At 34.4% G+C, this 15884-nt stretch overlaps 1 protein-coding gene across 1 annotated transcript in view; it reads right to left on the bottom strand.

Moving 5' to 3' along the window:
* The window catches only part of SPOCK3 (SPARC (osteonectin), cwcv and kazal like domains proteoglycan 3), a 366111-nt gene that overhangs the window by 27207 nt on the left and 323020 nt on the right, over positions 1 to 15884 (bottom strand). Inside the window, exon 7 of the mRNA XM_066279585.1 lies at positions 5397 to 5516. Within this exon, the coding sequence (XP_066135682.1) occupies positions 5397 to 5516 (120 nt within the window). The remainder of the gene's footprint in view (positions 1 to 5396; positions 5517 to 15884) is intronic.

Raw genomic sequence — 15884 nt, 5'->3', positions numbered from 1 at the left:
GAGGAAAGTTCATATCACTTCAGGCCTATATGAACAAACAAGAGAGAGCCGAAGTAAACCACTTAACTTCACACCTTAAGGAACTAGAAAAAGAAGAACAAAGACAACCCAAAACCAGCCGAAGAAAGGAGATAATAAAAATCTGAGCAGAAATAAATGAAATAGAGAACAGAAAAACTATAGAAAAAATCAATAAAACAAGGAGCTGGTTCTTTGAAAAGATCAACAAAATTGACAAACCCTTGGCAAGACTCACCAAGAAAAAAAGACACAGGACTCAAATAAATAAAATCCAAAATGAAAGAGGAGAGATCACCACAGACATCATAGAAATACAAAGAATTATTGTAGAATACTATGAAAAATTATATGCCACCAAATACAACAATCTAGAAGAAATGGATAAATTCCTAGAACAATACAACCTTCCTAGACTGAGTCATGAAGAAGCAGAAAGGCTAAACAGACCAATCAGCAGGGAGGAAATAGAAAAAACTATTAAAAACCTCCCCAAAAATAAAAGTCCAGGCCCAGACGGTTATACTAGTGAATTCTATCAAACATTCAAAGAAGACTTGGTTCCTATTCTACTGAAAGTCTTCCAAAAAATTGAAGAAGAAGCAATACTTCCAAACACATTTTATGAGGCCAACATAACCCTCATACCAAAACCTGGCAAGGATGGCACAAAGAAAGAAAACTACAGACCAATATCTCTAATGAATACAGATGCTAAAATACTAAACAAAATACTGGCAAACCGAATACAACAACATATTAAAAAAATAATACATCATGATCAAGTGGGATTCATCCCAGAATCTCAAGGATGGTTCAACATACGCAAAACGGTTAACGTAATACACCATATCAACAAAACAAAGAACAAAAACCACATGATCTTATCAATAGATGCAGAAAAGGCTTTTGATAAAATACAACACAATTTTATGTTTAAGACTCTCAACAAAATGGGTATAGAAGGAAAATATCTCAACATGATAAAGGCCATATATGATAAACCATCAGCCAACATCATATTAAACGGCATAAAACTGAGGACTTTCTACCTTAAATCAGGAACAAGACAGGGTTGTCCACTCTCTCCACTCTTATTCAACGTGGTGCTAGAAGTTCTGGCCAGAGCAATCAGACAAGACAAAGAAATAAAAGGCATCCATATCGGAAAAGAAGAAGTAAAGCTATCACTTTTTGCTGATGATATGATCCTATACATCGAAAACCCGAAGGACTCCACAAAAAGATTATTAGAAACAATAAACCAATACAGTAAGGTCGCAGGATACAAAATTAACATACAAAAGTCCATAGCCTTTCTATATGCCAACAATGAAATATTAGAAAACGAACTCAAAAAAATAATCCCCTTCACGATTGCAACAAAAAAAATAAAATACCTAGGAATAAACATAACAAAGAACGTAAAGGACCTATATAATGAAAATTACAAAGCATTGTTAAGGGAAATCGAAAAAGATACAATGAGATGGAAAAATATTCCTTGTTCTTGGATAGGAAGAATAAATATAATCAAAATGGCCATATTACCCAAAGCAATATACAAATTTAATGCAATTCCCATCAAAATCCCTATGAGATTTTTTAAAGAAATGGAACAAAAAATCATCAGATTTATATGGAACTATAAAAAACCCCGAATAGCCAAAACAATCCTAAGGAAAAAGAATGAAGCTGGGGGCATTACAATACCTGACTTTAAACTATATTATAGGGCCACGATAATCAAAACAGCATGGTATTGGCAGAAAAATAGACACTCAGACCAATGGAACAGAATAGAAAGCCCAGAAATAAAACCACATATATATGGTCAAATAATCTTTGATAAAGGGGCCAACAACACACAATGGAGAAAAGAAAGCCTCTTCAACAAATGGTGTTGGGAAAACTGGAAAGCCACATGCAAAAGAATGAAACTCGACTACAGCCTGTCCCCGTGTACTAAAATTAATTCAAAATGGATCAAAGACCTAAATATAAGACCTGAAACAATAAAGTACATAGAAGAAGACATAGGTACTAAAATCATGGACCTGGGTTTTAAAGAACATTTTATGAACTTGACTCCAATGGCAAGAGAAGTGAAGGCAAAGATAAATGAATGGGACTACATCAGAATTAAAAGTTTTTGCTCAGCAAGAGAAACTGATATCAAAATAAACAGACAGCCAACTATATGGGAACTGATATTTTCAAACAATAGCTCAGATAAGGGCCTAATATCCAAAATTTACAAAGAACTCATAAAACTCAACAACAAACAAAAAAACAATCCAATAAAAAAATGGGAAGAGGACATGAACAGACACTTCTCCCAGGAAGAAATACAAATGGCCAACAGATATATGAAAAGATGCTCAGCTTCATTAGTTATTAGAGAAATGCAAATCAAAACTACAATGAGATACCACCTCACTCCTGTTAGATTAGCTATTATCAACAAGACGGGTAATAGCAAATGTTGGAGAGGCTGTGGAGAAAAAGGAACCCTCATTCACTGTTGATGGGACTGTAAAGTAGTACAACCATTATGGAGGAAAGTATGGTGGTTCCTCAAAAAACTGCAAATAGAACTACCTTATGACCCAGCAATCCCTCTACTGGGTATATACCCCAAAACCTCAGAAACATTGATACGTGAAGACACATGTAGCCCCATGTTCATTGCAGCACTGTTCAAAGTGGCCAAGACATGGAAACAACCAAAAAGCCCTTCAATAGAAGACTGGATAAAGAAGATGTGGCACATATACACTATGGAATACTACTCAGCCATAAGAAATGATGACATCAGATCATTTACAGCAAAATGGTGGGATCTTGATAACATTATAAGGAGTGAAATAAGCAAATCAGAAAAAAACAAGAACTACATGATTCCATACATTGGTGGAACATAAAAATGAGACTAAGAGACATGGACAAGAGTGTGGTGGTTACCAAGGGTGGGGGGGGAGGGAGGACATGGGAGGGAGGGAGGGAGAGAGTTAGGGGGAGGGGGAGGGGCACAGAGAACTAGATAGAGTGTGACGGAGGACAATCTGACTTTGGGCGAGGGGTTTGCAACATAATTTGATGACAAAATAACCTAGACATGTTTTCTTTGAATATATGTACCCTGATTTATTAATGTCATCCCATTACCATTAATAAAAATTTATTTAAAAAAATAAATAAATAAATCAATAACAAATATAATAAATCAAATGGTTTATTCATCTATAAAAAAATGAAATATTACCAACAACCTTAGAAAAACTTGATTATAACAGAAGTCATTAATATATATTTCTCAGAATTAAACATATAAGTTGACATAACTTATTATGGGATTTGTGTGTGTTTGTGTGTGTGTGTGTGCTATGAATTTAATTGTGTCCACTCCCACAAATCACATATTACCCCACCCCCCCAAAGTAATTGCATTTGGAGGTAATCAGGTCATGAAATAGAGCCCTAATAATAGGATTGGTGTCCTAATAAGAAGGCATCTAGAGAGATCTTTCTGTCTCTGCCATTTGAGAAGAATGCTGTCTACAAGGCAGGAGAGGGTACTCACTAACAGTCTAATTTGCCAGCACCTGTATCTAGAAATTCCCAGCCTTCAGAATTTGAGAATACATGCCCAGTAATTAATCCACATAGTTTATATTTTATTTTAGTAGCCTGAGCTAAGATATTGTTTATTTTTTGCTGTGCATACACTCCTCAACCAATACTTTGTGTTCAGATTCACTATTAAAAAACAAACACAAATTTTATTAACAACATATAATAGCATGTTCACAAGAATGGAAAAGTTAAAAATAATTTTTTGGGCTTTTTTTGATGGCTGGGATGAAGGCTAAAGTTAACTCTCATGGTTTCCTGTTAGAACTTAGAAATGCCCTAAGCTTTTTTGCAAAAGTAGTCTGGCAATATTAATTATCATTTATAATTTGAAATGCATGCATATTTTGACCCATTACTTCCATTGCGTGGAATTGTTCTCATAGAACTAACTTTTTCTCATAGAAATAAAAGTATGTCAATTAACTGCAGAATAGATCATCAAGAAGAAAATAATTGAAACAGGAAATAATAATCCCTAGAGATATAATTGAATGATTAGATTATGGGATATTCATTGCTTCTTTGCTTCATGTATTCATTAATTCTACTAATTTGTATTTTATTTAATAAATACTATGTGTCAAACTATTATGCATTTTGATAATACACTCCTACAAAGTAGAGAAAATACTATAAATTCTTTCTGCACTTTGATGTAAGAAACATACATACATAGTCACTACACAATCAAAGACAATTGTTCTATCTATTGGTGATAGCCTAAATAAAAAGAACTATTAAATACAAAAGGATGACATTGTGGAAAATTCCTTGATAAGAAGAAAACAAATGAGGCATTTTAGAAAATGTAGGTTATGAGTGACTGTGCCATTCTGTGAATGATTTTATTAGAAACTGATATTTGAAGATCACAAGTGAGAGTGGATGCGTCATGTCACCACATGCAAAGGACTATATTTGGGACTCTGTCAGCCACAAGATGCTGCTCACAATTATTCTCCTATCTCCTCTAGTCTTATTTTAGATGAAATGCTTCAAGCTTTGAAAACTCCCTAAAATTAAGCACATTTCAATATCTTCCTTTCACATGCATAAATACACAATAAATATTTATTTGGAAATAAAATCATATAAAAGTTGTTTTGAAAAATGCAAATTTCATTAAACTATCCATCTCAAGTTCCTTATTTCAATTTGCACTTCCTATTCTAAGGAAGTAAAACCCAATTTGAGGTATTAGACAGATGATGAAAGGATCACATAAGATTCATATAACTCTTATTTTTTCTTCTTTTTAATGCATTTAATCTTCAGTGTGTCATTGAAAATATCATTTTAGTCTACCATCATAGTTGGGCCAAAGTAGATGTGTCTGCAAAGCAATCATGAAAAAGCAAATGTTAGGGTTTGGAGGAGGCACTAAATATGCTCTCTGAAAATCTAAGTGTTCCAAAATTCTTACCTTTATATGCTATATTGTTTTACTCTTTACCGCTTTTACTAATACAATGAGAAAAATATTCCTAGTCTTTCAATTCAACTTGAAGGCTAGATGCTACCTCTGAGGAATATTCCCCTTTCCACCAATCAGAGAAGTCACAAACAATTTAATTCCTTGCAAAATATTCTAGGTGTGCTTCGAAGTACTAACAATGTTCTGCTGTTTGTTCAGCATCTAAGTGAAGGAAAAACTTTGAAGTTTGTGTTTTGATCTAAGTGACTCATTGGAAATAAAAGCCCATATCAAAGACAATGGCACATTTCAAATTCAGAAATCTTACTGCTTCGCTCAGGCCTCAGTAATGCTTTTGTCTTCTTGTTTTGGCTTCCACTTTCATGAAGGGCCTTGAACCAGTCCCGCAACCTGTTTGCCACTTCCCTGAACTCCAGGTCACTACATGCTGAAAAAAAGATAAAGAAACAACACCAATCTTGAATAATAACTTCGCAGAAGGTTAAGGCTAGTTCTTAAATTATTCCAGTAATTGAAATGCAACAACTAAAAGAAAAAAAATGTAATACAATTCCTAATTGTTTTTCAGCTTTTCAAACATTAAAGATAAATGTGTTTCAAGCACAAGATGTAATATAATAGTTTATTTAATAAAGAAATGTTATTCGCAGAATGCTATTTCCACTCCTCACTGTGTTTAACAGTGATCAAAGGTCTTCTTTTTAACGTCACAGATATGGAGTCAAATATTTACGTACTAAACACTTTTGTCATGTTTAGGTTGTATGTCATCTGGGGAATCAGGGGTGGAAAATCCACAGTAAATACTTACATGTTTGTTTATTATTGGCCATACCAATTATAAGTTATGCTTTATAAGAAGTAGCAGAATACATTTCATATACATACATACAAATACATACTTATGTATGTGCATGTGTGTGTATATGAGTAAGACACAATTCAGTAATTTTTTGCCAAAATACTTTGAAAATATAAGAAATACCATTTATATTGTTCAGAGAACATTGTTACTGTAGGCCTAACTCATCTGCAAGTAGCCAATATGCATTTTTCTAAACTGACAAGCCCCTTTAATATTATTCTTCTTGTTTATTTTGTTAAAATCATAATTTACATAGTGATATGTAACATTACACTTAATATAGACTAGATATATTATATTACAATATGAGTCACATATACCCTAGCATGTATAACATTATACATATGGTATAATATAATGAAATATAATATAAGACCATTTCTTAGTATTAAAAGGAATAAAAGTACAGATTAATAAGATCCTCCCCGTATCCAGTAAGGTAGTTGACCCTGAATGGTAAATCATTGTGACATTTCAGGACACTTTGGGGAAAAAAGATACTAGAAGCTGCTATGTAGAGACATAACAACAATTGTCACATGAAAAGGATGAGTTATCAGGTCTTCAGATTTTTCAATAGCCACATTGACAAGCAGAAAGATAACTGAAAAATTACTTTGTATTTTAAACCAAGAATCCTATATTCTGAACAATCAGGTGGACAAATAACCTAAATAGACTTTTAATATACAAGATCCAAAAAAATAACCAACCCAGGAAGTTACTGGAGAATGTAACGCACAGGAGAGAACTGACAAAGAAGATGGCTGAGACACAAGAAATACAAGATTTAAAGAGAGTTGAAAGGAATTACTAGGCAGATGGTAAGGAGAAATCTTAAAATGTATGCTGTGCTTCCAAGGTAGAGGCACATAATGGTAAATTTGAAAATCCTTAGTCAAAGAGCAACATACAGAATTCACAGAACTCATTAGAAAACAATGAACTCCAGTGAAGTCAAAGAAAACATCACTTTTACTGATAAAACCTACAATGGCTGAGACTGAGTGATAAAGCCACAAGACAGTACGTTCGCCTGGTATCTCTGTTTCAGCAACATTTAGGCAAGAGTCTTTTGATCCTTAAATTTCTATGCAGAAGAAAATAAAAGCTGACCCCACGCTCAAACTGGTGAGCCCTCACTTAAGCCAGATGAGCTGGTGCTCAAGCTGGAGACCTCCGGATTTCAAACCTGGATCCTCAGTATCCGAAGCTCACATATATCCACTCTGCCATTGCCTGATCAGGCTAAAATTTCTTTAAAAAAGTAATTATAATACATCTAATATTTCATCCAGAAATTCCCTGTATTAAAAGTGACCACATAGGGGTGTATACATAAAAAAACTCACTCAAACTTTATATTATTTATTGGGTACTTTTATAACAGCAAGTATATTAACAACTGTCCATCAGCAGTGGCCTGGTGAGAATCATCAGCACATACAACCACTGAAGCTCTTTGAGTCATTAAAATATTCAAGAAGCTCTTTGTGTACTAATATGGAACTATGCCCATAATGTGCTTTTGGTAAATAATAATAATAATAATAATAATAATAATAAAACAACTTAAGGAGCAGCAAAGTGTATTTAGGAAGCTTTCATTTGTATAAAAAAAGGGGAAATGCATTTGTTTATGTAGTAATAAAATATCTCTGGAAAGACAATAGGTGAGCTTATGATGCGGGTTACTCAATAAGACTTGCTTCTCCTTTTTTATTTTTTCTGGGAGGCTAGAATGGTGTCATTTATTATTATAAGCCATGAGTCAAATGTCCTTATCAAACAACATAAGAAAATACCTAGTGTAAACAATATTGAAATATAACATTATTTATAGAATGACATTCCCACTTCACTTTTGACAAAATTCTTTGTTACGACGTGTTCTGATTGGAATATGACCAGTCAAATCTCACTCTTGTAAATGTGTGACAGTCATCTGTGATTTACTACTGGTCTTTTCTAGAATAAGTCAATTAGTGTTGAATTCATATTTTCCAAATGTTCTACTATATGCTGTTTTTTTTTTCCTGGAAATAATACATTGTAGTTATACAGCATGAAATGCTTTTAATGAGGTTTCACATTTGATTTTAATATCAAGCCTGGAAGATTAGGTAAATGATTATTATTTTTTATAGCTATGGAAACTAGGACACAATATAAATGACTGCCCTAAATTTTATAGCCAGTAGTGAACTAGAACAACACTTGGTACTCATTGATCTAATTGTATTTATAGCAAAGAATAACAGAATAATAAATCACAATAACATAATATATATGATTTAAAATTAAATTTGAATAAAAGAAAAGGTAGGTTTCAATGTAAGATTCTTCAATTGTGTCAAATTATTAATTTGAGCATGGTATTATATGAAGCAAATGAATGAAAAGAAAAGAAGTCTTGGAAATTTAAAGTTCCAAATATATATTTTTTGTGAGCATACACACATACATATTTTATAAGGAAAAAGATAGAATTGGTGGGGATAAAGCCAGAAGAGAATCTAGAGTATAAAATAAGAACAACAGAGGGAGAATAGGTAGGGAGAACATAAAAGCAAAGAGAGGAGACACAGAGGATCAGTATAGCAGATATAATATCTGACTTAAAGGAAGTTATAAGGAGAGAAAGAGTAATATAAAATTAGTTTAAAAATAAAGTGAATAATTCCTATAGCAACCAAAGAACACGTTTTCGGAGAAAAACAAACTTCCACGATCTTATTTGAATGAATTAAGGATACAGATATATACACTCATACCAAAACATCTTTTAATATTTAGAATATAAAACAAAAATTTTTAAGAGCTTTCAGGGAGAAAATAAAAGTAATAAATGAACAATCAGACTATAAAACAAACAAAAGCTCTCTGCCAAAAGCAGTCAGCTTATTGTACAATAATTATTAGCAATACTGGATTATAGAAGAGCATAAAGTAAGCCTTCAACATTCTAAGGGAAATAAATTTTAATCTAGTGCCCCATATCTATTTAATTATCAACCAAATAGGGCAGAATAAAGGCATGTTTAGGTGTGCAAGAACTTGAGATTTTTACATTCCTTGCCTCTATAAAATTGGGCTGCAGAAAAATGAGAGAGAAAATAAAAGAAAAATGCAATGACATGAAATTTACAAAGGAGAGACTCTGCTCAAAATCTGAGAATTACAGTACTCAGACTAGCTGTTTAGTGTATTCCAAGATGAAGCAAACTTACTGGCCAAGTTCAGGCAGAAACAAACCTGGTGGGTAGTGGTGAGAGAGTGATTTCATAGCATAGTCTCCAATTGATAACTTGTAAAAACTTAACATAAGCATAATAAAGGCAGTTGGGATACAAAATGGTAGATGCATTTAAAACTTAGGCTAGTAATATTCTCCATTAAGATAGAAAAAAATATACATTTGTACAGCTATAACTATAGGATAAATTCTCATTTTTTAATGAGCAGCATTCACATCAGCATTTGTAAAAGTTCTTTGTTTTTATTTATTTATTTATTCATTTTTAGAGAGGAGAGAGAGACAGAGAGGGAGAGAGAGGAGAGAGAGACAGAGAGAGAGAAGGGGGGAGGAGCAGGAAGCATCAACTCCCATATGTGCCTTGACCAGGCAAGCCCAGGGTTTCGAACCAGTGACCTCAGCGTTTCCAGGTTGACGCTTTATCCACTGCGCCACCACAGGTCAGGCTGTAAAAGTTTTTGATGTGCAAGTTGACTCACTTTATAAAGAATTCACAGAAGACTTAAAAATATTTATAGAATTTAAGTGTTATCAGTTGTGACAATGAATGACCCAACTAAAGCCACTAGGTATCGGGAAGCAGAAATAGATATGAGTGAAATATGGCTGTGTTAATGTCCTAATTTTACAAAACTAGGAGGCAAGAGATATCTATGAAACTGGCAACAGATGGATAAGTGTTTTTGTTTTTGTTATTGCTAGTGATTTTGCTTTTTAAATTGTAACCAATTAAAAAAACCCTAAGAATAGCCATGTAATTATATTGAAAAGAGGGAGGGAAGTGAAACATGTTTTCATTTATCAAAGCAGAAAATCTAAAGGTAATGTCTGAAGTTGATAAATAGCGGCTTCACAAATGAGCTCATCACCAGATGGGAAAAAAGCAGTAAGGCTTAAAAATGATCAGCTCTGTGACCCAGGGGTGGAAATGAGGAGATGTCGGGCAGGAAGTTGACTGTTGATTTTGATTATACTATTTCATACCTTTTGACTTTTTAACCTCAGTATTGATAATTTGTGGTAGAGAGTCACTCCCCTTCCTGCACTGTCTCTCCTTCATGACAACAGCTGAGAGATACTAAATGCACATTGTGTGGACAGGAGCTGAGAGAAAGCAATTAACATTTATTGATCGTGGTCATTAAATCAAACGTTGAGGTATTAGCTTCCTTTATAACACCTATTAGTTTTAAAAAAATTGTTAACTCATTTGAAATCATAGATATTTGGTGGCAAATCTGGTACTCTTAATTCAGAACAATTTTTGTATTGCTACTGTAACATCTTTTTACTATCAATGAACAGCATCAGTGGCAAGGCTATACAAGGATATTGTATATTCCGATCCAGGTTCTCTTCAGTACTCAAAGAGAATCACAAACACTGAGAATAGAGGGAGTGATTTGGGGGATATTTCAGTGCCTTTCAGAAGCTGAAGACATTTAATTTTAGGGGTTCCTACCTGTAACATACACCAAAATCAATATTGTTGGTATCAAATTATTGAAAATATTTTTAGATTTCTTGCAAGTGATTTTTTTTTTGAAAACAACTCATTTATTTTAAATTTGGCAATGGTTTATTTGAAAGTATTGAGCAATGCAGGAATTCTTAGTAAATCAGGAACTTTAAACCACACACTTTCTGAAATTGAGTTAAGTGTTCTAAACATAAAATTTAAAATTAATGAAGTTAACAGTTTTTATAACTCAAACATTTACTTTGCATGATATTTTATCTATCTATCTATCTATCTATCTATCTATCTATCTATCTATCTATCTATCTATTTAAGTGAGAGGCAAGGAAGCAGAGAGACAGAATCTGCATGTGCCCCGAACTTGATCTACCCAGCAAGGCCCCTATTGGGTGATGCTCTGACCAACTGGGGCCACTGCTCTGTTGCTCAGCAACCAAGCTATTTTAGCACCAGAGGAGAGGCCATGGAGCCATCTTCAGGGCCTGGGGCCAACTTGCTTGAACCATTTGAGCCATGGCTGCAGGAGGGGAAGAAAGATAGAAAGAAAGAGAAGGGGGAAAGGTGGAGAAGCAGATGGTCGCTTTTCCTGTGTGCCCTGACCGGAAATCAAACCCAGGACTTCTATATGCCTTGCTGACACTCTACCACTGAGTCAACTAGCCAGGGCCTGTCAAACATTTACTTCAGGTTATTCATTTTTCTTTTCATTTTGTATTTTGGTACAATAAATATTTACTCAAGTCTCACTTTCTTACTCTTACATTTCACATACACACAAAAAATGTTAAAATGTTTCTGATATACTTACATTGTAACAAACTTGTACTCATTAAGATGTTCATTTATTAAAGAACAAATACTGATGTCTATCACTATGAGTTTTTCACTAAAGCAATGTTCTTTAATAAGGAGCTCAGACCTAAATACAAACTTTCAGGCAGAAAGAATCTTGCTCTGGGGAGATTTATACAGGTTGGTTTAGCAAAATGGCCACTATCTCTATTAGGCTTCATTTATAAAGTTTTACACAATATTTCTGAAATCATCATTCATTCTTGCAAAATGTTAGAAAATAATTACACAAGGTAGTCAAACATATTTGGCATTTTTACCTCATGAGCTTTTGGTAAAGGAAAGATTTTCCTAAGTATATGTTTTCTATAAAGAAATAAACCATCACCAAACCTCACTTCTATCAATAAAAATATTTGCCGTCCCTTTGAAACAATTTAAAAGATAGAAATTCTGATAGTCCCCTTAATGGAATTAGTTGACATAAGAATGTGGTACAATGAAAACCATGCAGAAAATAGCTACCCTAAAGGTAAAAGAGCTTAAGTTTGCCTTGATATAAATATTTTTTTTTGCAAGATCAAGACTATTACAAAACGAAAGGTCCAAACAACTTGTGACTCATCAACTACTATACTCTCATTACATAGGCCATGATGTCCCGGAGATATCAAAAAGGCTCTGAAGAGCACAGTATTTAATTTAATTTAAGTTAAAGAGAAGTAAAGACAGTTTTCTTATTCTTGAACTATACTCACAATTATTTGAGTATGAATAATCAACTACTCTTAAATTATCACTGCTTTTAATCTAGCTATGCCAGCACATGAAGAGGTGATTAATAAACAGTTGATGAGGACCTGGCCAGTTGGCTAAGCAATAGAGCATCAACCTGGCATGTGGAAGACTCGGGTTCATTTCCTAGTCAGGCACATAGGAGAAGCAAGCATCTCTTTCTTCATCCCTCCCCTTTCTCTCCCTCTCTCCCTCTCCCTTTCCTGTAGACATGGCTCATTAGAGCAACTTGGCCCTGAGCACTGAGGATCACACCATGGCCTGCCTCAGGCACTAAAATAGCTTGGTTGCTGAGCAATGGAGCAACGGCCTCAGATGGGCAGAGCATCACCCCATACGGGGCTTGCTGGGTGGATCCTGGTCAGGGTACATGCGGGAGTCTGTCTCTCTGCCTCCCCACCTCTCACTTAATAATAAATAAATAAATAGTTGATGAGTGACACAGATTTCCACATTTCTGAATAGCTTTATCACAGATCTTTGTGTATTTGCTTTATTTGATTGTCTCTTTTTTAATCCAAATTTATATATTTGAAGATAAAATTGCAAAATCTTGAACAACCTTTTCAGCCAGACTTTTTTTCACTAAACCCATCTAAGAATTCCCATCTCCTCTTTCAAGGCTCCAATTGTCCATAAGGATTTTTTCATGCTATTATATATAATTCCGTTTATGAACCACCTAGCTGTTAGAAAATTTAAACTTCAGTCCACATTACATTGCTGATGAGAATCTTTTACTTCTTAAATGTCATTCTTACAACAGTATAAGAAAAGAGGAGGGGAGGGAATTAGGAAAGGGGAAGCAAATGGGGTATAAAAAGGGACACAAGGGTGGGGGTGAGAGAGTTATATTCAGCGGGACACTTGAATCCATGTAAACACAATAAATTAAAAATTAATAAAAAATTTAAAAAAGTAAATTTTTTGATTACCAAGGTAAGATATTCTAATTTTGTAAATATATACATTTTATAATGTATATTAAGGAGAATAAATATAAAAACCTTATATTTAACATCACACTGATAGGTAGCAAAAATTAAAATATTTTACTTTGCATATCTGCTGCTTTTAGATTTTACATAGCTTAGAACTTGCCAGACAAACAATTTTTAACCTTATTCTTTTCCAATGCATTATACAATAGTGTTCTCAGGTGGTTAAAATATTTGACAACAAAATGTATGATAGATGCAAAATGTCCATTATGTAAATGTAAACTTCTTAAAAATTCCCACAAAGAGTATTATATGTAAAGAGAAATTTTTTTAATCTGTGTACAGTAAAAAGAATTATTGCTGTCTCTCATTTCTTTTGAAAAATCTTAGAAATGGAGTTAATGGGTCACAGGATATAAATATTTATTTATTTACTTTTTTTTTTTTTTTTGTATTTTTCTGAAGCTGGAAACCGGGAGAGACAGTCAGACAGACTCCCGCATGCGCCGACCGGGATCCACCCGGCACGCCCACCAGGGGCGATGCTCTGCCCACCATGGGCGATGCTCTGCCAGCGCCTGGGGCAGAGGCCAAGGAGCCATCCCCAGCGCCCGGGCCATCTTCACTCCAATGGAGCCTAGGCTGCGGGAGGGGAAGAGAGAGACAGAGAGGAAGGAAAGGGGGAGGGGTGGAGAAGCAGATGGGCGCTTCTCTTGTGTGCCCTGGCCGGGAATCGAACCTGGGACTTCTGCACGCCAGGCTGACGCTCTACCACTGAGCCAACCGGCCAGGGCCAGGATATAAATATTTAAAGGCTCTTACGTAAAGACAACTTGTTTCTGTTAAATACTAGATTTCAACCCTACAAAATATTTTAAACATATTTAGATGTTTACTTTTATTTGTAATTTATATTTTGATTATTGAAAAATGAAGTAGCACAGGTATGCGGTAATTTAAACAAACTGAAAATTAGGAAAAGTCCTCCAGTACAAAAACAAACAAACAAACAAAAAAACAAAAAAAATACAGCCTGAGTTACTCAAAACGCACACAGCACATGTAGTCAGCGGAATGACCACTATCAGACAGTGAAAAAAATGATGCCTGAACACCCCACCCCTTGCCCGGAACATTTCAAGAAGCTTCAAAATAAATGGCAATTTCTACATTCTGTTCAATTGTGAATTAGTTTTTCAACATGGAACCTAGTCAGAAAGTCCCAAAGCAGAATGTAAAATATATATCCATCACTGGCTTGAAAGAGACAATATATACATGAAACAAAAAGAACATAAATTAGAGAAAGCAAGAACACATCCGGCCTGATAAACAAATGATGCTGATCATTTTGCAGATTCTTTTCAGAGAGTGTTTTCTTCATAAGAATCAGTAGCTTAAGGCTTGAGAAAATTCAGAAGCCGAGACTGAAGATGTTAGACAAAGACAGGAGGGACAAGAATAGCATGGCTCAGGAAAAAAAAAGAACAATATGTTTTTGACCTTTTGGGAAAATTAAGATGCCTGATTTGATCAAAGACACTCTTCTAGAAGCTTTGATTGGTAAACAAACTATAAATTTAGAGCACACATACATCTAAATTCAAATGTACACACCCCATTGCCCACAGGGTAGAAGGTAGGTAAGTGTCATTTCAGAGCAATTGGTTTAAACTGTGTCTTTCTTAAAAAGTTCAGTAAAAGATTCCACCAGTACTTGTCATAGAGACAGAGGAGGATTTGGGGTAGATCCTATTAAACTACTGTACATCCATGTCTCTGCTGCACAGAACCAGGTACAGAGCACAGAGGTCACTAAGCTGCCTTTCTCTGACAAATATGAGCACACACACATGAGCACACATGCATACATCTTAAGAGAATAATTCCTCATCAAGGATTATTTCAATCTGAGTGTGCTGTGCACTAAAGTCATACTGAAATTTTTAACTGACAAAATATGGAAGTGAACAATGAATCTCCAGCATTGCTATAAATCATACAATTTTATTAAAACATGAGCTACAATTTCTATAGCCATTAAAAAATACTGATGTTCACAAGTGTATGTGAAACTTTTTGATTTAGAAATCATTTGCATTTCAAGAACCAGCCTCAGGAAGAAAGTGTTTTAAGCTAAGAGGCATTTTGTTCAGACATTAGAGAGCAGGTGTTAAATAGGCGAGTCCCCATGCAGGCATCTGAGCACCAGTAATGCATGATTCATTACCTGCAGTCACTGACATTTTGGGTATAAAAAAGTGCTTCTGAAAGGCAGGAGCAACTAGGGATAGGATCAAATGATGTAGTAGCATTCTAAGCAAATGTCTTAAAGATGACAAACTTTGTTGAAATATTTTTAAAAATGTTTACTTTATTGATTTTAGAGAGAAATGAAGGGGGAGAGATTGAGAAAGAGAAAGAGAGACAGGAACAGTTATCTATTCTCCCATGTGCCCTGACCGGGGATCGAACTGGCAACCTCTGAGCCTTAAGACCAGGCTTTAACCAACCAAGCTATTCAGCCAAGGCATGTTGAAATACTTAATGCTCTACATAATATAGATAAATCCATTTTTATCATTAAGCAAGGAGATGAATGAATAAATATCAGGTGGGCCAACACGTTTTATTTTTTATTTATAAAATTTTATTTTATTTATTAA

This window comes from Saccopteryx bilineata, chromosome 1, assembly GCF_036850765.1.
Source record: "Saccopteryx bilineata isolate mSacBil1 chromosome 1, mSacBil1_pri_phased_curated, whole genome shotgun sequence".
In the NCBI taxonomy this organism is placed as follows: Eukaryota; Metazoa; Chordata; class Mammalia; order Chiroptera; family Emballonuridae; genus Saccopteryx; species Saccopteryx bilineata.
Note: the sequence above shows the minus strand (reverse complement) of the source record. Positions and strands in the feature narration are given on the sequence as shown.